This window comes from Nyctereutes procyonoides, unplaced genomic scaffold, assembly GCF_905146905.1.
Source record: "Nyctereutes procyonoides isolate TBG_1078 unplaced genomic scaffold, NYPRO_anot_genome, whole genome shotgun sequence".
Taxonomy (NCBI): Eukaryota; Metazoa; Chordata; class Mammalia; order Carnivora; family Canidae; genus Nyctereutes; species Nyctereutes procyonoides.
This window is the reverse complement of record NW_026575131.1, coordinates 47,209,481-47,235,301: the sequence shown is the minus strand read 5'-3', so window position 1 is coordinate 47,235,301 and position 25,821 is coordinate 47,209,481. Positions and strand designations below refer to the sequence as shown.

The window sequence follows — 25,821 nt, the reverse complement described above, 5'->3', positions numbered from 1 at the left end:
CTTCTTAAGGAGCCAGAATTCCAAGCCAACGTGGCCAAGTCCCAAAGCACTGACACGGTGCACCCTCTCTGTAGCCTTTCCCCTCCCCCACCCATGGAACTCTGCGCTGTTGCCACCGTCGTCATGGTGATGGGCACTCCGTTTGCACTCACTGCTCAAGCCAGGAAGGAGTTGGCTCGTCTTCGGGAGTCCCTGCCCCTCGTCGTGGGGGCCCCGGGCAGGGACCATGCCCGTGTTGATACCCCCAGCGGAGCGCAGCCAGGACACGCGCGTAGGTGCTCCCGCATGGCGCGAGGCGGCCAAAGCCATGACGCAGAAGGCGCACCACCTGACCGACCGCTGCGGGCAGGAGGCAGTGACCATGTGGCAACCCAAGGACAGCGTGAGGGACCCGCACGTGGCGCGCCACCTCTGCCGCGCTGCCTACATCCTGCCCTGGCGCTTCCGCGTGGAGATGCTCAAGGGCGGCAGCACCGTGGAGAAGCCGCCCCCGGGCGAGGGCGTCACGCTGTGGAAAGGCAAGATGAAGCCCCCCGCCTGGCACGCCTGCCTGCCGCTGCCCATGCACCGCGATGCTCGGGCCCTGCAGACCGCAGAGGTGGTGCACGCGCACGCGCGCGGGGCCCGCCTCGCAGCCGCCCGCCTGTGCCGCGCGCAGCACCAGATCAATGGGCAGCTGCGGCTGCTGCTGCGCCAGCGGGAAGCTACCGACCGCAGGCTCAGCGAGGTGCGCAAAGGCCTGCTCATTAACCAGCAGAGCTGCAAGCTTCGGGGCTACAGGCCCAAGTCTGAGAAGGTGGGACCATCCCCCCACCCTCGCGGAGACCCAGGCCTCTCAGCTCCGGGAAGGTAGAGAGACCACCCACCTCCACCCCAGGCCCCAGCCCCCAAAGAGCGAGGGCACAAGATGACGCTCCCTCCTTCTGAGCCCAGGGGACAGGACCCTCAAGCCCCCTTGCCCCAGAGAAGCTATTCCAGTCCCCCAGCCAAGGAGAGAAGTTGGGACTCTGAATCAGACTAGATGAAATTCTTCCCAAAGAGTAATCACAGATCCCAGCCCAGGTATGAAATCACCCACCCAGCCCCCAGGCCCAGAGAGTGAGACCTGTCCATGGACATGAAACCATCAATGGCCCCAGTGAAAACACACCCAACCCCCCGCCCCGAAAGTGGGTGATGTCCTGGTCCCAATACATGAAACTCTCCTCAAAATTTATGTGGGTTGTTTTTTTTTTTTTTAAGATTTTATTTACTTGAGAAAAAGAGAGCAAACAGGGGAACTGAGAGGGATAAAGCAAAATCTGCACCAAGCAGAAAAGCGCCGTGCGGGGCTCAATCTCAGGACCCTGAAATCATGACCTGAGCTGAAATCAAGAGTGGGACTTAACCAACTGAGCCACCCAGGCGCCCCTCCTCAAAATGTTTTACTAAACCCCAATCCTGCCCCATAGTCTCAGACAGTGTGAATCCCTCCCCAGACCTCTTCTCAGGAGAAAGAAACAGGTCCTGCCAACAAGTTGAGACCCTCAGACTCCAAGCCACTGCACTTGAGAGCTAGGTCCCCAGTCAAAGAAAAGAGTAAGACCCCTAGTCTCAGCCCTGGTGAGATCCTTCCCCTAAAGTGAAACTGCAGACCACAACTGCAAAAGTGAGGAACATTCTAGCCTCCCTAGGGAGAAATCACACACGCACACACACACTACAATACACACACTATACATACACCAGGTGGAATTCTTACTCCCAGCCCCCAAATCCAGATAGTAAGAACCCAAAAAGGCAACCCCCTCATCATCCCTATATAGCCAAGGAGGGAGGATAAGACCATCGTGAATGAAGGTGAACTCCCCCGAGGCCCAGAGTATAAGAACAGCCTTCCCCCAAGTTAAGTCACTTAATCCCATCTCATTGGACTTCTACCTATAAAATGGAGAAGCCCCCAGCCCCACTCTCTAAAGAGTAAGGCCTCCCCCACCAAGTGAAAGCCTCTGAAAGAATAAAGCCTTCTCAGAGTGAGATTCCCAAAGGGTGACAGCACCCCCAACTCCATTCTCCAAGCCTAGAGTCTATGAAATTGGCAAACCCTCTACTACCCTGGAAGGAGAAATCTCCCTCCAGCCCCCTTTGGAAGATGTGAGAGATTCTTTCCTTGTTTTCTAGGTCCCTGACAAAGCTGACAGCATGCTCACCTGGGAGAAGGAGGAGCTACAGAGCATGAAGAGGAAGATGGAAAAAGATATGGAAAAATCAGAGGCCCTGCTCAAGGTTGGGAACACCTAGGGCCAAGTGAGGAGGGCTGGAAGCGAATCTGAATGAGCAGACCACTCTGACATTTGGGACTGTAGCCACAGTAATCCCTCAACCCATACCCCTACCCACTCTGCCCTGACACTCACTGTATTTCCATTTGGTGCAGTGGAGAAACTGAGGCTTTGACAGATGGAGTGAACCCAAAAATAACAATGAACGCCCCTGCTGAACCCTATGCAGTCACTGAGTTAACTTTTTTTTTTTTTTTAAGATTTTATTTATTTATTTAACAGAGAGCGAGAGCCAGAGAGCACAAGCAGGGGGAACAGCAGAGGGAGAGGGAGAAGCAGGCTCCCCACTGAGCAGGGAGCTGGATGTGATGTAGGTCTCCATTCCAGGACTCTGGGATCATGGCCTGAGCCAAAGGCAGACACTTAACTGACTAAGCCATCCAGGTGCCCCCACTGAGTTAATTTCTTAACACATTCCTGTGAAATACATACAAGGATCCCCTTATTAGAAATGGGGAAACTGAGGCTCAGAGAGATATAGACTCACCCAAAGCACAGAGTTAGCCAGGGGCAGGGCTGTGGTTTCAGCTCAGAGGTCTTTTTGCTTTCCATCTTTACTGAGGTATAATTGACAATTTAAAATCATGTATATTGAACACAACTTGATGATTTGACATATGTGTAAATTGTGAAATAATCACCATAATCAAGGTAATTAACATATCCATCACCTCGCATAGTTAGCTTGATGTGTGTGGTGAGAACACTTAAGATCCAAACTCTTAGCAAATTTCAATTATAAAATACAGTATTGGTATCCATAGTCACATTGTTCTACATTAGATCTCCAGAACTTAATCATTTTGCATAACAAAAACTTTGTGCCCCTTGACCAACATCTCCCCATTTCTCCCTCCCCCTCAGGCACTGGCAACCACCATTCTACACTCTGCCGCTATGAATTTGACTATTTTATTTTTTTCTTGAAAGGTTTTATTTGTTTATTCATGAGAGACACAAAGAGAGGCAGAGACACAGAGGGAGAAGCAGGCTCCCTGTGGGAAGCCTGATGCAGGGCGCTGATTCCAGGACCCTGGGATCACGACCTGAACCAAAGCCAGACCCTCAACCACTGAGCCAACCAGGCACCCCGAATTTGACTATTTTAGATTCCACATACAAGTGAGATCTTTCTGCATCTGGCTTATTTCACTTAGCATATATATAATGAAACTCGAGGTTCATCTATGTTGTCACAAATGGCAAGGTATCCTTTTTAAGGCTAAATATTGCATTGTATATATTTTATTATATACATATTACATTATGTATTACATGTCATATACTATTATATATTATTAATATACATACTATATGATTATATAATAATTAATATAAATATCAATTCTACTATTATTAGATTATAAACAATTATGTTATATTACATATTAATATATTCTATAACAATATGCTATATACTATATATTATAGCATATATACTATGTTATGTATGCTATACATACTAAAATATACTATATGCTATAATACATAATATATAACATGTATAATATAAATGGACATTTACATTAAGTATCTTTTTAATACATATTAATTATAATTATATTTTATATAATATAATATGATAATTATATTATTTTATATAATAGTATATTATAATTATATTTTATATAATTATATTTTATATATTACATTATAATTATATAATTTATTATAAAATTTTATAGCTTCTATATAAAATATAATTATATTATATGTTATATAATAATTATATATTAAATCATATTATGTATAATTTCTATATATGATATTATTTAACGATATATTGTATGAAATGTTACATATTATAATATATTATTTATTATATAATTATTTATAATATATTACTATATCAATGTTTTGATTATTTTTTTGAGATTTTTATTTATTTATTCATGAGAGACACAGAGAGAGAGGCAGAAACAGAGGCAGAGGGAGAAGCAGGCTCCATGCAGGGAGCCTGACATGGGACACAATCCCAGGTCTCCAGGATCATGCCCTGGGCTGAAGGCGGCACTAAACCGCTAAGCCACCCAGGCTGTCCAATGTTTTGATTATTAACACATTAATATTACAATAGTATATATATCATATTTTCTTTATACACTCACCTGCCTAGAGACATTTTTATTGTTTCCATGTCTTGGCTGTTGTGAATAATATTGAAATGAACATGAAGTGCAACTATCTCTTTGAAATCCTGATCTTCTTTGGATATATACCAGGAAATGGGAGAACTACCTTATAGATTCAGCTCAAGTGTCTTGAGCCTAGTTCTTTACACTGTTATATGTGCCCAGTCTTTGTCGGCTCCAGCCAAAGATGGTCTCACTATATCCTTAACTCTTGCAATGAAGATTTCTTTATGAGGGCACTAATGGAGGTGAGAGAGCAGCTGAGTTTGATAGAGCCCTGGGACTGGTTAAAGTTAGCTGGTAACCTGTGTGTGTTTTTGACTAATCTATTTGACAAATACTAATCCAGTGCCCTGGTGTCTGGGCACCATGCTTGGCACTGGAACAAGGTAGCGAAGAGGACAGAAATGGGCTTGCCCTCACAGAGTTCATATTATAAAGACACTCAAATAAGAGGCAGATGGGGTGGTGGATGGGGCTGGGGGAGGAAATTTAGGAGCTGGCACACCACTGTCCGTGGTGCTGAACCTTCCTTGAGCTCACCCCACCACACCCCCAGGTCACTGTCACATTCCTTTAAATCTGGTGAGTCCTGAAAAATCCTTCAAGAAAGTCTGAAATTGAAAAGGGAGAACCTCCCCACTCACACTCTGCCTTTTTCTCTGCCTCTCTCTGCTTCCTTGCCTCCAGGCCCTGGCCTCCTGTCGTGACACTCTGGCCTTCTGCTGTAAGGACAGGCTCCAAGCTGTGGACCTAATGAACCAGCCTCTGGATAAGGTTCTGGAGCAGGCTGGCCGCCACTCCTGGGTGAACCTGTCCCGCGTTCCTTCCCCCCGCACTCAGGGCCAGAAAACGCCACCTCCGGACCCTGTGGGCACCTATACCCCAGGTAAGCCCCCACAGAAAGGAGCCCACTATCATAGGTACCCTTGGGTGCCCAATCCTCCTCTACTTCTCAGCCACTGCCTTCCCTGGGGAATTGCGCCCCTAGACCAAGTGAGAGCGCTGAGAGCCCATCTCCCCTGGGACCATGTTTTTGATCAGCTCTTCCCCTTGCACACTCCTGCAAGTGAGCACTCCCTCGGTCCTTCAGGCGAGCATTCCCTCAGTCAATCTCAGATGAGCAGCCCCTCCTCTGGACTTTCTCCAAATCCTTCCATAAACCCCCTCGCCCAGGGCCCAACACAACCTGAGGATAGAGAGGGGAACTCAGAAAGCCAGGATCAGGAAAAGGAGGTCTTGGCTCTCCACGCATGCCCCTCCCTGCCCGCAGAGTGCGCCGCGGCGCTGTACGAAGCCAAGCGACTGCTGATGGAGTCCAAGGACACCTTGCTAGAAATGGCAAAGAACGAGGAGGCCATCCAGGAGCAACAACAACTGATAAACGATCGAGTGTGCGCCTCGCTGGCGCAGAAGATGCGTGAGACCTTGGAGCTGAAGGTGGGCGCGGCGACTGCTAGTTGGCGGCGCGAGGCTAGGGTGGACTGCAGAGGACAGAGAGGGGGACGCGGGGCAGAGAGAAGCCAGGAAGCCAGTGTGGTCCCTCTGTGCTCTCACTCACCCAGGAAAGAATGAATATGACCTTAGGACTCATGAGGGGAACTATCCATCGGTGCACGAAATTCAACCAGGAAATGTACATCACTCGCGGCCTCATCAAGGTGTGCTTTGTACAAGAGTGTGCGGGGGTGGGGCCGGGCTTGCTCGCCTAGCCTGAGCCTCACTGCTCCGCATACCACACTCTGCCAGGGTCCTCTGTCAAAAAGTCACCTGGAGACTCGAGAGAAACTGGATAGACCTCTGGTTCGGGTGTACCAGAGACACGTGGGCACCCAGCTCCCCGAAGCCTCGCGCCTCGCTCAGGTATGTTCCCACCTGGCCCCTTCCGCGCCTCCCCGCCGTCTCTAGGCACAGCCTCATCGCGGTAACACCGCTTCCTCAAGCACACCTGACCCAGGTCCGCCGCTCCTCCCACCGCCGCCCTGGAGGAGGCCCTCTGATACCCACACCTCTATCAAAAAAGTGCCCGCCTCACTCCATCTTGATACCGCCCTCATTCAGCCTAGCTCCTCCAAGCGCTCCTTGCGCAGATGCACCCCACATCCCAGGTCAGCCCTGCCGGTCTCCAGGTGCGTCCGCCCCCCGCCCCGCCCCTCGGCCCCGCCCTGTCGCGGACTTCTCTACAAAGCGCCTCTGGCCAGAGAACGTTGCCCCCGATCTCTGCGAGTCCCCCCTCTCCTGTGCTCCTTCCCGGGAAGGGGGGGTACTTGGGGGGAGGAATCTTCCGCCAGCACACATGGCCCGGGTGTGCCCCTCCCCTTCTAAGGCCTGCCCTTTCTTAAAGGTGTGCTCCTTTCACACGCACACCTGGCCCCGGCGCGGTAGTCCACCCCAGACAGTGCCCGGCCCCCAGCACGGTCCCGCTTCCTCCCCAGGGTACTGACAAGCTGCAGCGCCACATCTCGCACGTGGAAAAAAACCTGAAGGAGCTGCTCGCCACGCACAAGAACCTCACCGGGAGCCTCAACTGCAAGAAGACCGGGTATGAAGTGGATTACAATGTGGTGCGCCTGCGCCTCCGCCAGCGGCACCCGCACGTGTGCTGCGAGCAGGCGCAGCGTCTGGTCAACGACTGGGATCCGCGCACGCCTCCGCGCGTCGAGTCGGATGCTGCAGCGAAATGACAGCCTCTCCCCCTGCCCCGGCCATCCCGCCCACTTACAGCTCAGTGGCCCTCCCTCTCGCCTGACCTACCCTCCCTTTAAGCATCCTCTAGCAGAACTATAATTAAAAATGACAATGATTGCCATTATTAGGCTCCTACTGTATATCAGTCACTTACCCTACAACACGTTATGGGCACTGTATCCTGGGAGTTAACAGGCTGGATCTGGGCGCCAGATTTCTGAGATTCAAATGCCAGCTCCCCAATTTCAACTGTGTAGCCTTGGGCAAGTCGTTGTTCCTCTCTAGCCTCAGTGCTTTCACCTATAAAATGGAAAGGATTACAGCGCTCAAAGGCTTGGCATAAGGATAATGTGTAAGGCCTGTAGAATGGTGGCTGCCCAATGTTACACAGCTAGTAAGCAGAAGAGCTAAAATTTTAATCCCTGCTCTAAAGTCTACACTCTGGGCAAAACTTGAAGCTCTCCTCTGTTCTCTTAAATGAACGCAGGTTCCCCCCACTGGTTGCCATTATTAACACTATACAAACACACAAACACACACACACAGAGTTATGGAACATAACTACCACAAATATAATGAGAATCAACTGTATTTGCAAAGGTGTAGGCAGGATAGAGAAAATCCTCAATGGAAAGCACAGTACCAAGGTGCTGGTAATTGTGGAGAGCCACCTTTGCCACTCCTAAATCTGAAGGGACAAGGTAATCAAAAGCAGCCAGCCTTGCAGTGCTGCCCTGTGGATGCTGGAGGAATTCATGCCCCTACCCAGCTCTCTCCATTGACCAGTGTTCTCTGTTGGTTGAAGCCAACGACAAAAAAAAAAAGAACCCCTTAGGTGCAGTCCATATATCCTTTAGGGCACAGAGCTGCCACCACCCTGTTGACTTTTGAGTCTCTTGCAGATCCTTCCTGGGGCTGGGAATTGTCCCTTTCCCTGCATCTTTGGACAAAGATCCATCAAGCCCCAAAACCTTGCATAGAGATGCAGATACTTCTTTTGCATACAATGTCTTACACTCTGGATTGCAATCTGCCACCCTCATTTTTGCTGATACAGCCCCAGCTTCTCACTCTGCTCACCCAGTATTCCACAACAGCAATTGCATAATCCCCTCTGTTGCCTCCAAGCTGAGATTTCAGTTACTGCCCCAGGTCACATCATGGGCACCCAGTAAGCCTCTCGGTGACACCATAAAGTGGGTGTCATCATATTATCGTGTCAGGGATTACGCTTGTTATGATGAACACTGGGTGTTGTATGTAAGTGATGAATCATTAATTTCTCCTCCTGAAACCAATATTACACTAGAATTTAAATTCATGAGAATTAAAACTTGAAACAAAAAATAAAATAGGAAAAAATATTTCATCCCTTAAAAAAAAAAGGAACTGAAACAGTAGTTTTTATCCAAAAGGAGTTGGATGAAAACATTTTCTCAATCAGAAGTAATTCTGCCCCCAACCAGGGACATTTGGCAATGTCTGGAGGCATTTTTGGTTGTCACAACTAAGGGCAAGGGGTAGGGGATGCTAAGTGTCCTGCAGTGTCCAAGGCAACCCCCACTATAACAAAGAATTACTTGGCTGAAAATAGTCAACTGTGTTAAGGTTGAGAAACTGTGGACTAAAATAAGTGCTTCTCAGAATCATCATCAAAGTCAAAAAAATTTTAACAGCTTTATTGAGGTATGATCGACAAATAAAAATTGTATATGTTCAACAAGTACCACTTAATGTTTGATATACATATGTGTGATGAAATGATCATCATGATCAATCTAATATATCCATCACCCCACACTTAGTTACCAATTTTCTTCTTTTTTTTTTTGTATGTGGTGAGAACACTTAAGATATACCTTCTTTGAAAATTTCCAGTATATGGTATTGTTATTTATGGTCACCATACTGTGCACAAAATATCCAGAACTTATTCATCTTGCATAAGTAAAAGCTTGTATCCTTTGATCAACATCTCCTCCATGTCCTGTCTTCCCAGCCCCTAGCAACTGCCATTCTACTCTCTGCTTCTTTGGGTTTGTGAAGTCAAAAATTCTTGCAGATCATGGAAGGAAATACAACATTTGAGAGTAGTTATTTCATCCATCCTTCTTTCCATGTAGGGTGACATCCCAAAGTCCCATCATACTCCAGGACCTCTGGGTGATGCACAGTTTTCTCCATTAGGTCCAAATGCAGAGATTCATGGCCTTGTAGTCAGCAAACCAAACAGTAAATTATCTCCCCCATACACATCAAATAAGCAATGATGGGATTCAAATAGGAGAGTGAGGATTTAAGACCCTCATTAGTAAATGGAGGGGAAAGAGTTGAAACGGAGCAGCCCATGGTCATTAGCAAAGGACAAATCCTTCTGTGCAAAATATTAAAGATTCTTTCTCTGGGAATAGAGTAAGTTCCTTTTGTTCAAGAAAATTAAGAATTTTGTTTAAGGGCACATACAATTTGTGGATAAATCAGGCTTGGAGATCTAATACACAGTACAGTAATGACAGACAATAAAGCGATATTATAAAATCAAACTTGCTAAGAGAAAAGATCTTCACTGTTCCACCCCTAGAAGAAATGATAACTTGGTAATGTGACAGTGGTTAGCCAATGTGAGTTGGTTAGCCAATCACATTGCAATGCAAATGTATCAAATCAATATGTTGTACCCCTTAAACTTACATGAGTTATATGTCAATTTTATCTCAGTTTTTAATGGTAAAAAGAAAAATTCAGGAATAAATTTGAGAGCTGAGAATTTTTTTAACATAAAAGAGAGTCTCACCTTCAGAGAACCAACTCTCAGAACCAATATTTGATATATATTTAAAAACTAACCCCACAAACATAAGGTTATTTTGTTCAATATTCTAATTGGTGGGGGGGAAATAGTGTTTCTTTTATTTTTTTTCATGAGAGACACAGAGCAAGAGGCAGAGACATAGGCAGAGGGAGAAGCAGACCCCATGCAGGGAGCCCGATGTGGGACTTGATCCCAGGACTCTGGAATCACGCCCTGAGCTGAAGGCAGATGCTCAACTGCTGAGCCACCGAGGCATCCTGAAGTAGGTTCTTAATTGTGGTTGTATGTAGGGATCAGCATTGCAAAAATTTCAAGCGTACATTGTTTTCTTTTAAGGAGTTAGCAACTTATGGTTGTATTAGTTATCTACTGCTAAGTAACAAATTATCCCAAAACTCAGTGGCTTCAAATAACATTATTCCTCTGTCTTCTGTTATAGGGTCTCTCACAAAGCTGAAGGCAAGATGTCACCTGGGGTTCTGGTTTCATCTGAAAGCTCTACTGGGAGGGGCTCTGCTTCCAGACTTACTCACCAAGTTATGGCAGATTCAATTCCTCACAGGCTCTTGGCCACATGGGCCTCTCCAACATGGCAACTCATATCATCATAGTGTGAAAAATAAGACAAATGAGACAAGTCAAAGACAGCAAAAGTCACAGTCCTTTCGCAACCTGATCTCAGAAGTGACATCCCATCACTTTCGTCATATTCTATTCATTAAAACATATCACTTGGTCCAGCCTACACTGAAGGTGAGTAGGTTACACAAGGAAGTATATACCAGGAGGTGGAAACTTTTGCCAGTAATGTCAGAAGCTGCCTACCACAGGGCCCAAAATTTAATCCATTTGAGGATTGTTAAGCAAAACCACTGAAAAACTTAGGAAAAGACAAGGTGCAATTTTGGAGTGGTTTTCTCAGGATGCAAGGTGTCTTTTTGGCTATGACATGATGCATGTATTTAGCCATGATGGAAATTTGGATAAGCTAAGGATAGATTGAAAGTTTCACTTTCCCACTTCATTCTTTTCTTTTGGAGAAATTTCTTTGTCCACTGTCTTCCATGATTTCTCGCTTTGCCTCAGCAAAGGTCTTCCTTGTTCATTTTTCTCTAAAAATATATTTTAGGTGGACATAAGAAATGGAACCTTGAGGAAGGAGCATGCAGATTTCAAAGTTTACTTCCTGCCAGTTTCAACTTAGAGCCAGAGATGTTTCGGGGTTGGAACAATCACAGGCTTTTTGATAGAAGCCATGCTTGTAATTTTTTCAATAATAGATTTTTTTCCAAAAAGTGAGTAGCCTTTCAGTCTATTGATTTCTGGTCAGTTCCATCTGTGATAAATAACCATAGCCACAAGTTCATCCAAATATACTTAATATGCTTAAAAATTCTAGATGACATCTCTCTCTTTCTCTCTTTCATGAAACTCTCCTTCAGGAGAGCTTTCTATCTTACATCCCCAATGTTGGCAACAATCACCACTACCTAGCTCCAAAACACTTTACCACCCCAGGATAAAACTCCATGCCCATTAAACAGTCACTCCTCATCCACCTCCCCCAGCCCCTGACCACAACCACTAATCTACTTCCTGTCTTTGCCTATTCTGGACATTTCATGTAAAAGATATCATACAATATGAGACCTCCTGTGTCTGACTTCTTTCAGTCAGCACATTTTTTCCTTTTTCTGTTTACACACTGGCTGACCATTCTGAGTCCATCTCTTGTTTTTACAGGACTGTGCTGACAACAGCAAGAAGCAGTAAACACTCCAAAATTCAAAATTTTTTAAACCATTTCCTCTAGAGCTACAGGCTCTGCCCATATTGTAATCAACAATCTTATCAAGTTTTAACATAGCAAAACATGAGCTACCAACTTTCCAGCACGTGTCCATGTGTCCTACCACTTCCTGCTAAGCCAGATTTTCTCACTTGTGGCACTGTTGACATTTGGGGCCTGATCCTTCTGTGCGTTATAGGGCTGTCCTGTGTATTATAGGATATGTAGCAGCATCCTTGGCTCAGTAGATGCCAACAATATCTCCCATCAACTCAAGACAACCTAAAATGTTTCCAGACTTTGCCAAATGTCCTGGGGGAAAGGAGTAGAATTGCTGAATCATCCCTGATTGAAAATCTCTATACTAAGCCAATGTCATATATTTGCAGTTCTGGTACAAAATTTTGCAATCTCCTGGTACTAAATTCTGTATTTGCTATGATATAGATAAGATTTTTAAAACACATAAACCCAGAGCACCTGGGTGGCTCAGTCAGTTAGGCATCTGCCTTCAGTTCCTGTCATGATCCCAGGGTCCTGGGATCAAGTCCCATGTCAGGCTCTCTGCTCAGCTGGGAGCCTGCTTCTCCCTCTCCCACTCCCCCTACTTGTGCATTCTCTCTCTCTCTCTCTCTCTCTCTCTCTCTCTCTCTCTAATAAGTAAAATCTTTAAAGGAAGATAAAATAAGTCCAGTATAGCAGAGTAGCAAGGTAAACAATATTTTGGCTAATGAGATGTAAGTAGAAATGATATATGCATTATCCCTCCTTCCCTTAAAGAAAAGGAATATTCTCTCCCCTTCCCCCTTTCCTTCTTCCTGCAAACTGGAATGTAGGATGTGATGATGGGAGCTGGAATAGCCATTTGGGTCCACTAAATGAAAGCTGCATATTGAGGGAAACCTAACAACAAAACGAATGTAGCTCCCTGGCTGCTGAGTTTCTGTTCCAGCTCTGAACCATCTATTTCTATTTTTATGTGAAAAAAAATGAACTTTTATTTCTTAAGCCAGTTATAACAGCCACACTATATATTTTTAAAATATATATATAATACCTTTTGGTTCCTACTTTGTGCTAGAATGAGAAGTCCAGGGCCCCCTATGTTTCTTTTTTCTATCTGCCACTGAGCAACTATCTCCTCCCACCTCCCCAAGTTGCTTACCACCTCGACTCTTACATGTCCCTGCAAATCATCATATCTTTATTTGGTGAAAACTAGCATGAGACTTAATGATCCCTGTTTTCTGGGGTAAGCTCTGAGTGTCAGGTGGCCTAGAAATGGCAGATCCATCTTACCCTGAGAAGTCGCTTCCTTGGGGATCCCTGGGTGGCTCAGTGGTTTAGTGCCCGCCTTTGGCCCAGGGTGTGATCCTGGAGTCCTGGGATCGAGTCCCACATTGGGCTCCCTGCATGGAGCCTGCTTCTCCCTCTGTCTGTGTCTCTCTCTCTCTCTCTCTCTCTCTCTCATGACTAAATAAATAAAATCTTTAAAAAAAACAGAAGTCACTTCCTTTTATACTGCAAAAAGTAGTAAAGAACGTAGACACTGGAGTCAGATATCAGTTCAAACCCTGGGGAAGCCAAGTATTCACTGAGAAACCTTGGCCAACTTATTTAACCTCTCCATGCCTCAGCTTCTCCAACATACAAAACTGTTCATAGTAACAGTTCTTACTTCACAGGCTTATGAGAATTCAATAAAATGATATAAAGTGCTCAGGAGAGTGCCTGGCACACTCCATAAAAAAGACAAATTTTGACCTGAGTAATTTAAGTGTCATAAAGGAGTGGAACAGGGCACCTGGGTGACAGCTGACTCTTGATTTTGGCTCAGGTCATGGTCTCAGGGTCATGAGATCAAGCCCTATGTCACACTGAGTGTGAAGCCTGCTTGAGATTCTCTCTCTCTCCCTCTTCCTCTGTCCCTCCCCAACCACTCAACCTTGCTCTCTATCTTTTAAAAAAAAAGTAGAACAAGGTGTGATGTGTACACAAAACTAGGAAGACCTTATCTGTAAGAGAGAAGGCAGGTCAGGAAAGATTGCCCTAAAGAAGCTGACATTAAAGCTGTCACCTGAAGACAGAACATGGAAGACTCTTAACTCTGGGAAACGAACTAGGGGAGGTGGAAGGGGAGGAGGGCAGGGGTGGGGGTGACTGGTTGGCGGGCACTGAGGGGGGCACTTAACAGGATGAGCGCTGGGTGTTATTGTGTATGTCGGCAAATTGAACACCAATAAAAAATAAATTTATTATTAAAAAAAAGAAAAAATAAAAAATAGATTTAAAAAAGGAAAATTCCAAAAAAATAAAAAATAAAAAAAAATAAAGCTGTCACCTGAAAAATGAACAAGAATCAGTCATGTTTTAAAAAGAAGAATGGGAAAGAATGTTCCAGAAAAAATGAACAGTCCTGGGGCAAGAACGAAAGCATATGAAATAGCAAGTGTTGGCAAAGATGTCAAGAAAGGGGAATCCTCGTGTACTGTTGATGGGAATATAATCTGGTGCAGCCACTATGGAGAACAGTATGGAGGTTCCTCAAAAAATAAAAATGGGGCTACCATACAACCCAGCAATTCCACTTCTGGGTATTTATCTGAAGAAAATTAAAACACTAATTAAAAAAGATACATGTGCTCCTACATTCGTTGCAACAGTATTTGCAATGGCCAAGACATGGAAGCAACCTAAGTGTCCATCAGTAGATGAGCAGATAAAGAAAATATGTTTTATATATATATAAATATAATAAAACATATAAAATATAGTAAAACATATATGTTATATATATAACATATATATAAAACATGTATATAAATACACACACACAAAGGAATATTACTTAGCCACAAAAAAGAATGAAGTCTTGCTATTTGTGATATTATGCATAAACCCACAAAAAAGAATGAAGTCTTGCTATTTGTGATATTATGCATAAACCCAGAGGGTATTAATCAGAGAAAGACAAACACGGTATGATTTCACTTATATGTGGAATCTAAAAAACAAAACAAAATAGAAACAGATTCCTAAATGCAGAGAACAAAGTGGTAATTGGCAGTAGGGAGAGGGATGAGGGAGAGAGGTGAAATATATGAAGGGGATTAAGTGGTGCAAACTTCCAGTTATAAAATACGTCCCAAGGAGATAATGTAGGAAATATAGGAAAATAATAACTATGTAGTGACAGATGGTTAACTAAATCTATCATAGTGATCATTTTGTAATATATAAACATATCAAACCACTATGTGGTACACCTGGAACTAACATCATATTACATATCAAAAAAATAGATTTGGGGATAAGTTTACCAACAAAGATCTGGCATTTTATGAGAAAGGGAGAGAGAGAGGAGAAAGGAGGAAGAGAGGGAAGGAGGGAGTTAGAAAATGGTACATCTGGGAAGCTGAAAAATAGTTTTAGGATGGTGGTCGATGAGGCTGGAGAGGGATCCGGGGACCCAATGTGGCAGATGAGATTCTGATTTGAATGTGGTCCAGATGCCTCGTCCCTTGTACAAATTTAGTATGGGACCTCCCTCTTCTTCTGCATATGCCTTATTGTTCTCCTCAAATGGTCTCTGTTGGAAAGTCCCTTTCTTCCATGAAGAATCTCATTAGCAGCTAAAATTAACAACACAAGAAACAACGGGTGTCAGAGAAGATGTGGATAAAGGGGACCCCTCTTACACTGCTGGTGGGAATGCATACTGGTATGCAGTAGCACTGGAAAACAGTGTGGAGGCTTCTCAAAAAGTTAAAGATAGAACAACCCTATGATCCAGCAGGTGTACTACTAGGTACTTATCCAAAGGATACAAAAATACAGATTAGAGGGGATACAAGCTCCCTGATGTTTAGGGCAGCCTTATCAACAATAGACAAACTATGGAAAGAGTCCAAATGTCCATCAACCAGTGAATGGATAAAGAAAATGTGATACATAAATACAATGGAATATTACTCAGCCATCAAAAAGAATGAAACCTTGGGATGCCTAGGTGGCTCAAGGGTTGAGCATCTGCCTTTAGTTCAGGTTGTGATCCCAGAGTCCTGGGATTAAGTCCTGCATCAGGCTTCACGCAAGGAACCTGCTTCTCCCTCTGCATATGTCTCTGCCTATGCTTCTGTGTCTCTCATGAATAAATTAATAAAAGCCTTAAAAAAATGAATGAAATCTGCCAGTTGCAACAACTAGATAGAACTAGAGGGTATTATGCTAAATGAATGAAGTCAGTCAGAGAAAGACAAATATCACATGGTCTCATTCATATGTGGAATTTAGGAAAGAAAACAGATGAACATATGGAAAGAGGGAAAGAAAAAAAAGGAGAGATGGAAACAAACCACAAGGGACTCTTAACAATAGGAAACAAACTGAGGGTTACTTGAGAGGAAGTGGGCAGGGGGTAGGCTAGATGGGTGATGGGTATTAGGAGGGCACTTAATATGATGACCACTGGGTGTTGTATGTAAGTGATGATTCACTGAATTCTACTCCAGAAACCAATATTGCAATGTATGTTAACTAACTAAAATTTAAATTAAAAAAAAGTAATCTCATTAACACTGATGGAAAATTCTGCAATCTATCAGCATACTTGAGTGCTCAAGTACTGTGAGGATAAGCAATCCTGAGTACCCAATCTTTATCAACAGATTTCTAAAGAGGTTCCCTCCCTCCAGGATACTTACAAAGTGCCTGATCTAATGCCTTATGAATTGGGGAAAGGCTTCTCTGGGTTTGCTTTGAGTAATCTTGGAGTTGCATATATCTCTGAGTCCTGCCACTTGCAAGAACTGAAGGTCAGAGTGGGAATCTTTTTCCATTTAATTTGAAGGAAAATGTATGCTTTAGGATAGGAGTCTGCAGGGCCAGGCCCTGCCTCTGGATCCATTCCCATCTTGGACCATTCCTCCTTCATTCCTCTCCTGTGGCTTCTCCGCCAGCCCAGTGCCTTTTGTTCTCATTGATTCTCTCTACCTGAGCCATTCTTTCTCACTCCCCCAACTTGACCTCACACCTCTATCCAGAAGACACCCACTCAAGCATGTCCCTTCATCGGGGAAGCCTTCCTAGATTCCTTAGTAGTCTTGGCTGGTCTGGAGTTCTCGAATCACACTTCTCTCCTTCCACACACTTATCTTAATGAATCATATATTCATTAGTGTGATTGTTTTACAGGTATCCCCCACTTTTCAAAAGCTCACATTATACCACCTCACTTTTAGGAAAGATCTACATCAGTACCTGTTTCTGATAATTAAGAGAAATTTGAAGATGATTTCTGCTTTTACGAGAAAAAGACCAAAAAATGAAAGCATTCAGCATTTGCTTTGCAGGGAGCCGAGTGGTGCGAGTATCCCCACTAAGCTCCTTCCCTGGTGACTGCTCTCAGCATCTCTGCATCAAGCCGCCAGACCTTTGAACCGTGTCTGTGAGCATCTGGGCTTTATCTCAATTTATTTTGTGCATCCGTTAGCGAGACCTGTTGTAAGGTGTCAGAAAGGCTTAAGAGAGGTTATTTTTGGGGTTCTGTGAATGCTCAAAAACTTTTCTATATGAATTAATAGTAATTGCATCTTCATTTTATGGCATTTGAGCTCAAAAAAGGTTTCAGAGGAGTGCTCTGCTTTGGGAGAGTGGGAGACACCTGTTAATGACTGTCTCCACTGAGTAAATGTAAAGTCCAGGACAGTATGGACCATATCTAACTTTTCTCCATTATATCCACCATGCCTGAGACATAGTAGGCAGTTAATAAATGTAGCAGGAAGGAGAGAAGGAAGGGAGGGAGGGGAAAAAAGGAAATAAGGAAGTCCTACCTAAAAATGCCCTGCCCCCGGTGTGGGAGAAAAAAAACACTTTCTGTGTAACACCATTAAGCCTCTTCCCAGGAGAAGTGGCTCTTGTCCACAATCAGGAGACCTTCACAAGGCCAGCATTTGGAAGACCTTATTTCACACAGACATTTCCACTTGCAATAGAAAGGACCTCAGAAGGCCTTGATAGATCACCAATAGATTCTCCCTTGAGATTCAAGATGTCTTATCAATTGACATGTAGCTGGCCACATCAGGACTTCAGCTCCGTGAGAAATGGCTTTGTGTGGCCAATCCTATCATAATCCCTCTTCCAACAGTAAGTTTCCACACACTTGCCGAGATGCTCTCTCACTCATTCATTCCCATCTCTTTCCTCACTCATTTCTAAACACAAAAACTTGTTTGTGCTCTCCACTGCAAGAGTAACCACCATTGCCAATTTTGCTTGTTCACAACAGTAATACATTATAATTATTCTTTTATCTGCATCTTGTGCCTCATTAATAGCACAACTTATAGCCATCATTAATTGTTATTAAGTCATTGCATCCCACAGCAGTGTGAACCAGGTCTCTTCCCAGCAAACGTGACTCAGCCCATTGATAGTATCAATTTGTGGCCACCTCCTTCCCCTTTTCTATGCTCCACCCTCATTATGAAAAACACATACGGTGCACACACCATGAAGCTTCCAAAACATCAACTGGCTGACCAGAGCCAATCTCCTCATGTGCAGTGAAGAGGCAGGTGTCCCAGGGTGTGTCAGGGTCTTGTCCAGGTCTCACATCAGCTGGTGGAAATCTGTTAGGTATCTGCAGCCACTGTCTAGGTTGTGGATATTGGCCATCTCAACTAGAACTGATGTTGGAGACAAAGAGGTGAATCTAAGAGGTATTCAGAAAGTAAAGTCGGGTATTTTCTAAATAACAGACACTTTTTTAAGTGCTTGAATATATAAACTCCTTACAACATTCAAGCAAGATGAATGTTACTGCCTCTTCTTTACAGACATGGAAACTGAGCCTCCAAGAGATTATATTATTAAGTCACTACGTCAGGCTCCAACCCAGACAGACTGATTCTGAAGCCTGTGTCTTTTGCCATTATGCTATTGTGACTCCTGCTCAATTATCTGCTTGCTATAAAGTGAAGATTGCCCACTTATTTGCATCCTTTCTCCTGCACCCCCTTACACATGTGCACGTGCGCACACATACGCACACACATCTACATCAAATTGGCAGGGATGAGAGCAACTGAGACTTGTAAATATCCACAGGTGGACTAGACCAGAGAACTTGGCCATGCACAGTGGGTTCACTCAATCAAGGTCAGAGAAAGAACTGTTTTTGTTGCCAGACCTGCTTCAAGTCACCCTAAGCAGTTTGGGCGAGCTCATTTAACCTGCTGAGTTCATGTGACCTTCTTAGGCCAGACTCAGGGGAGTAGACAAGCCCTTCTTTGATTTCTTTTTCATTGATCTGAACTTTGAATCATGAAGGGAAGAAAATAAGAGGCCTTGGGAGCCTAAGAGAGCTGCCTTCTGTGTTTAACTTACTTAACTTTTCTAAACCTCAGTTTTCTCTGTGCAGTTTCAAAGTTGTTGTCAGAATCAGAAATCCCATTCTTTAAATGCTCCGAGTGAGTGCCTGAGAAATGGCAGCCGAACACCTGGGTTCTCCGTTGTATTGCAAGCTCAGTGACTCATAAAACTTTGATACATTCGGGAGGGAAGGAATGCCTGGAGCACATGGGAGTCTTCCCAGACTGTGGCCAACAAAATCCTGCATGACGAGATGCCAGTCTCATCTTGTTGGGCGCCTGGGGGTTGTTTACCCCTCAAGGGAGACTGGAATGACAAGAAGTTGCCAGGTCTTTGAGCAATACCACCTTCTTTCATCACCAAGAGATCTCATTGCTGCAGTCCTGACACAGGCAAAGGGGGCCCCAAAGAGGTCAGAATGTGCGGTTCAAATGGAACCACGGGCTAGTTGAGAATAAAGGATTTCTGGAGGAAGGGGGAATGGAGGGATAGGGCAATTGGGTGACGGGCACTACGGAGGGCATTTGATATGATGAGCACTGGCTGTATGGAAGTGGTAAAACACTTGTACAGCTAAAACTAATATTACACTGTATGTTAACTAACTGGAATTTAAATAAAAACATTTTTAACAATGGCTCCAATGGCTAAGCATCCAACTCTTGGTTTTGGCTCAGGTCATGATCTTGGGGTCATGAGATCGAGCCCCCAGTAGGTCTCTGTGCTCAGCAGGGAGTCTACTTGAGATACTCTCTCCCTCCTGCTCTGCCCCTACCCCACCCATGCTCTAAATAAATAAATAAATAAATAAATATTTAAAATCTTTAAAAATAAATAAAATTTAAAATAAAAATAAAAGACCCAAGGGGAAAAAAAAACAATAAAAACCCCAAACAAGGAAAGGGCTCTATTGCTACAAAGATGGATTCATATATGTGCCCAGTGGTGAACAGTATTTGGGTAAATTGCCATTCTCTGGCTGTGTATAGAGGCAGAATGTTGCCACTTCCCTGTGAACCTACAGGAAAATGATCTCCAGGAAGGATGTGCACGTTCAGTGAAGGATCTCACCTCACTTTTCTGCGAAACAGTCCAAAAGACTGAGAAGTATGGGCACTGAGCGCCTCACCCACATCTGCCTGTGAAATAAGTCCATTTAAGGTCTGGGATGTCATTGTCCACTGTGATTATGAACCATATCAACCTACACCTGTATTGATTGAAACTCAGTAAGGCAGTGTTTCCAAGCTTTGCTCCATGTCATGGTCATCTGGGGTTTTTAAAAATTCTGTGGCATCACACACTGTGTGCCTTTTTGTGTCTGGCTGTTTTCACTTGAGGGTAATGCTTTCAAAGTCCATCCATCCTGTAGCAAATACAGAGCTTCATTCTTTTTATGAATACTATCCTATTGTATGGATACATCACATATCATTTATGTATTCATCCATTGATGGACATTTGAGTTACTTCCATCTTTTGGCCACTGTGAATAAGAATAAACAAATTTACAGAGACAGAATTAATTCAGAGTGATGGTTGCAAGGGCGGGGAGAAAGGGAAAATGAACTGCTTAATGGGTATGGGGTTTCAATTTGATGTCTGGAATTAGATGTGACCACTGCACAACATTGTAAATGTACTTAATGCTACTGAATTATACCTTTTTAAATGGTTACAATAAAAATTTTTAATAAATTAATAACTATAATCTTACTGCAAAAAACAGAGTTTTTTGTATATTTTTATTGGAGTTCGACTTTCCAACATATAGTATAACACCCAGTGCTCATCCCATCAAGTGCCCCCCTCAGTGCCCATCACCCAGTCACCCCATCCCCCCGCCCACCTCCCCTTCCACTACCTTGTTCGTTTCCCAGAAAAAGATATTATTTTTTTAAGTAGGCTCCTCACCCAGCGTGGAGCCCAACACAGGACTTGAAATGAGGACCCCAAGATCAAGACCTGAGCTGAGATCAAGAGTTGGATGCTTGGGAACTTTCCAGAAGGCTCAGTGAGAGGAGCGGCGGCTGCCCCAACTGCGCCCAGCAACGCGCTCCTTCCCGCTCCCCCAACCGGCCTAAGCCCTCTCATGGTGAAAGAAACCACTTACTATGATGTTTTGGGGGTCAAACCCAATGCCACCCAGGAGGAATTGAAAAAAGCTTAGAGGAAACTGGCCTTGAAGTACCACCCTGATAAGAATCCAAATGAAGGAGAGAAGTTTAAACAGATTTCTCAAGTTTATGAAGTGCTCCCTGATGCAAAGAAAAGGGAATTATATGACAAAGGAGGAGAACAGGCAATTAAAGAAGGTGGAGCTGGTGGTGGTTTTGGCTCCCCCATGGACATCTTTGATATGTATTTTGGAGGAGGAGGCAGGATGCAGAGAGAATGGAGAGGTAAAAATGTTGTATATCAGCTCTCAGTAACCTTAGAAGATTTATATAATGGAGCAACAAGAAAACTAGCTCTGCAAAAGAATGTGATTTGCGATAAATGTGAAGGCCAAGGTGGTAAGAAAGGAGCAGTCAAATGTTGTCCCAATTGCCGGGGTACTGGAATGCAAATAAGAATTCATCAGATAGGACCTGGAATGATTCAGCAAATTCAATCTGTGTGCATGGAATGCCAGGGCCATGGGGAACGGATCAGTCCTAAAAATAGATGTAAATGCTGCAACGGAAGGAAGATAGTTTGAGAGAAGAAGATTCTAGAAGTGCATATTGACAAAGGCATGAAAGATGGCTAGAAGATATCATTCCATGGTGAGGGAGACCAAGAACCAGGAGATATTATCATTGTTTTAGATCAGAAGGACCATGCTGTTTTTACTCCACAAGAAGATCTTTTCACGTGTATGGATATACAGCTAGTTGAAGCCCTGTGTGGCTTTCAAAAGCCAATATCTACTCTTGACAACCGGAACCATCGTCATCACCTCTCATCCAGGTCAGATTGTCAAGCATGGGGATATCAAGTGTGTGCTAAATCAAGGCATGCCAATTTATTGTAGACCATATGAGAAGGGTCGCCTAGTCATCAAATTTAAGGTAAACTCCCCAAGAATGGCTTTCTCTCTCCTGATAAACTTTCTTTGCTGGAAAAACTGCTACCTGAGAGGAAGGAAGTAGAAGAGACTGATGAAATGGACCAGGTAGAACTGGTGGACTTTGATCCCAATCAGGAAAGATGGCGCCATTACAATGGGGAAGCCTATGAGGATGTTGAACATCATCCTAGGGGTGGTGTTCAGTGTCAGACCTCTTAATGGGGCCAGTGAATAACATTGCTGCTGGCATTTTATACGCAGTAGTGGATGAGTGAAGGACAATAATCAAAGCTCACTACTTGCTATGGTTTTGTTTTAATATTCAACTATAGTAGTGTTTTAAAAGTTAAATGAAGAAAAAATAAAATAAAATAAATAAAAGCTAAATGAAGAATAAACTCAAATATAAAAGCTCTGACTTTTTTCCCTGTATGTTTGATGACTTCAGTGTGCAAGATAAGTTTAATACTGTAAAAACTACTTTTAAAAAAATCTCCCCTAGCATTTGGTAGGCCATACCTTGTAATTGATTGCAGCTCTATGTATATGAAACAGTTCAGACTGAAATGCTAGGTGTATGTATTGACTTCAGTGGATGACCCTTAATTGTTAAGCTATGAAGTTAAAACTTGTATTTAATTGGCAGTCAGACAAAGAATTTATTGATTTGTAGAGAAGTGTAGGTCTGTAGTTATGTTAAGTGGGATTCATTGTGATACCTCTGCATTTTATTGCCTCAACTGTTACTTGAAGATGGCATGCTATGTAATTTGGCCTGTGGTATCAGTGATAGAAAGGATACCTCTCTAAAGAAGGGATTTATCATATGCTGCTGCTTGAGGGCTTGCACTTGTAGAATTGCATTCCCTTCTGCTGTGCCATTTTTTTAAAAAATATATATATTATATATATAAATATATAATATTTATATAAATATATATCAGTCCTGGTTACACCTTCGGGAGCAGGGTAACTAGAGTGAGGAGACATTTACATGGAGAAGTTAATTTGCATGTATGAGACTGGAAGGTGTCTTCTAGGTATGTGATAGGCTTACTTTAAACCATTTAACTTATGCTCCGAAGTAACTGTAATTTCATGTTGGTAGTATAGCAAATTATGATGAATAGCTTTAATTGCATGTTTAAAAGTCATGTTCACAAGCTTAAATCTGGAATCAGAATTAAGCAATTGAAATGTATGAATGTCTCCTTAATATACTGATTACAAAGCATTTCCAATGTGTAAAAAAAAAAAAAAAAGAGTTGGATGCTTAACCAATGGAGCCACCCAGCACCCTCAAAAGGACTTTAAAATAATAATAAAATGGGTGACGGGCACTGAAGGAGACACTTGATGGGATGAGCACTGGGTGTTATTCTGTATGTTGGTAAATCGAACACCAATAAAAATTAATTTATTAAAAAAATAAAAAAAGAAAAAGAAAAAAAATAAATAAAATAAAATAAAATAATAATAAAATGGTTATACTGATAAAATGTTATGATATATATTTCCTGAGCCCCACTAAATCAATTCTCTGGGAATGGGAGCCAGGCACTGGTGTTTTTTAATTTAAATTCAATTAGCCAACATATAGTACATCATTAGTTTCAGATCATTAGTTTCAGATTGAACATCAGTTCAATAATTTATCAGTTACACATAACACCCAGTGCTCATTATATCACGTGCCCTCTTTAATACCCATCACCCAGTTACTCCATCCCTCCACCCAGCTCACCTCTAGCAACCCTTAGTTTGTATCCCAGAGTTAGGAGTCTCTCATGGTTTGTCTCCTCTCTGATTTCTTCCCATTCAGTTTTCCTCCCTTCCTCTATGATTCTCTGCACTGTTTCTTATATTCTATATATGAGTCAAACCATATAATTATCTTTCTTTAATTGACTTATTTCACTCAGCATAATATCCTCCAGTTCCATCCATGTTTGTGTTAATGGTAAGTACTCATCCTTTCTAATGGCTGAGTAATATTCCATTGTATATATACCACATCTTCTTTATGCATTCATCATCTCAGCTCCTTCCACAGTTTGTCTATTGTGGACATTGCTGCTATGAACATTGGGGAGCAAGTTCAATAAGATCACTACATTTGTATCTTTGGAGTAAATACCCAGTAGTGCAATTGCTGGATCATAGGGTAGCTCTATTTTTAACATCTTGAGGAACCTCCACTCTGTTTTTCCAGAGTGACTATACCAGTTTGCATTCCCACCAGCAGTGTAAGAGGGTTCCCCTTTCTCCACATCATAGTCAACATTTGTTTCTTCCTGTCATGTTAATTTTAGCCATTCTGAGTGTTGTGAGGTGGTATCTCATTGTGGTTTTGATTTGTGTTTCCCTAAAGAAAACCATAGCTTGCATCACAATGCCAGATTTCAAGTTGTACTGCAAAGCTGTGGTCATCAAGACAGTGTGGTACTGGCACAAAAACAGACACATAGATCAATGGAACAGAATAGAGAACCCAGAAGTGGACCCTCAACTTTATGGTCAACTAATATTCGACAAAGGAGGAAAGACTATCCACTGGAAGAAAGACAGTCTCTTCAATAAATGGTGCTGGGAAAATTGGACATCCACATGCAGAAGAATGAAACTAGACCACTCTCTTGCACCATACACAAAGATAAACTCAAAATGGATGAAAGATCTAAATGTGAGACAAGATTCCATCAAAATCCTAGAGGAGAACACAGGCAGCACCCTTTTTGAACTCAGCCACAGTAACTTCTTGCAAGATACATCCACGAAGGCAAAAGAAACAAAAGCAAAAATGAACTATTGGGACTTCATCAAGATAAGAAGCTTTTGCACAGCAAAGGATACAGTCAACAAAACTAAAAGACAACCTACAGAATGGGAGAAGATATTTGCAAATGACGTATCAGATAAAGGGCTAGTTTCCAAAATCTATAAAGAACTTCTTAAACTCAACACCAAAGAAACAAACAATCCAATCCTGAAATGGGCAAAAGACATGAAGAGAAATCTCACAGAGGAAGACATAGACATGGCCAACAAGCACATGAGAAAATGCTTTGCATCACTGGCCATCAGGGAAATACAAATCAAAACCACAATGAGATACCACCTCACACCAGTGAGAATGGGGAAAATTAACAAGGCAGGAAACAACAAATGTTGGAGACGATGCGGAGAAAAGGGAACCCTCCTGCACTGTTGGTGGGAATGTGAACTGGTGCAGCCACTCTGGAAAACTGTGTGGAGGTTCCTCAAAGAGTTAAAAAATAGACCTGCCCTACGACCCAGCAATTGCACTGCTGGGGATTTACCCCAAAGATACAGATGCAATGAAACACCGGGACACCTGCACCCCAATGTTTCTAGCAGCAATGTCCACAATAGCCAAACTGTGGAAGGAGCCTCGATGTCCATCGAAAGATGAATGGATAAAGAAGATGTGGTTTATGCATACAATGGAATATTACTCAGCCATTAGAAACGACAAATACCCACCATTTGCTTCAACATGCATGGAACTGGAGGGTATTATGCTGAGTGAAGTAAGTCAATCGGAGAAGGACAAACATTGTATGGTCTCATTCACTTGGGGAATATAAATAATAGTGAAAGGGAATAGAGGGGAAAGGAGAAGAAATGTG

The 25,821-nt window shown here is 43.1% G+C and overlaps 1 protein-coding gene and 1 pseudogene across 1 annotated transcript; both read left to right on the top strand.

Annotated features, from left to right (window-relative positions):
* Nucleotides 1-226: 226 nt before the first annotated feature.
* On the top strand, nt 227-7,137 carry CCDC105 (coiled-coil domain containing 105). Its single transcript, XM_055343791.1, has 7 exons — nt 227-796; nt 2,161-2,265; nt 5,144-5,342; nt 5,727-5,893; nt 6,019-6,114; nt 6,203-6,316; nt 6,889-7,137. Exons 1-7 carry the CDS (start codon nt 227-229, stop codon nt 7,135-7,137), a joined length of 1,500 nt encoding a protein of 499 aa, XP_055199766.1.
* Nucleotides 7,138-21,211: 14,074 nt separating this feature from the next.
* On the top strand, nt 21,212-22,390 carry LOC129522441 (dnaJ homolog subfamily A member 1-like; annotated as a pseudogene).
* Nucleotides 22,391-25,821: the final 3,431 nt, after the last annotated feature.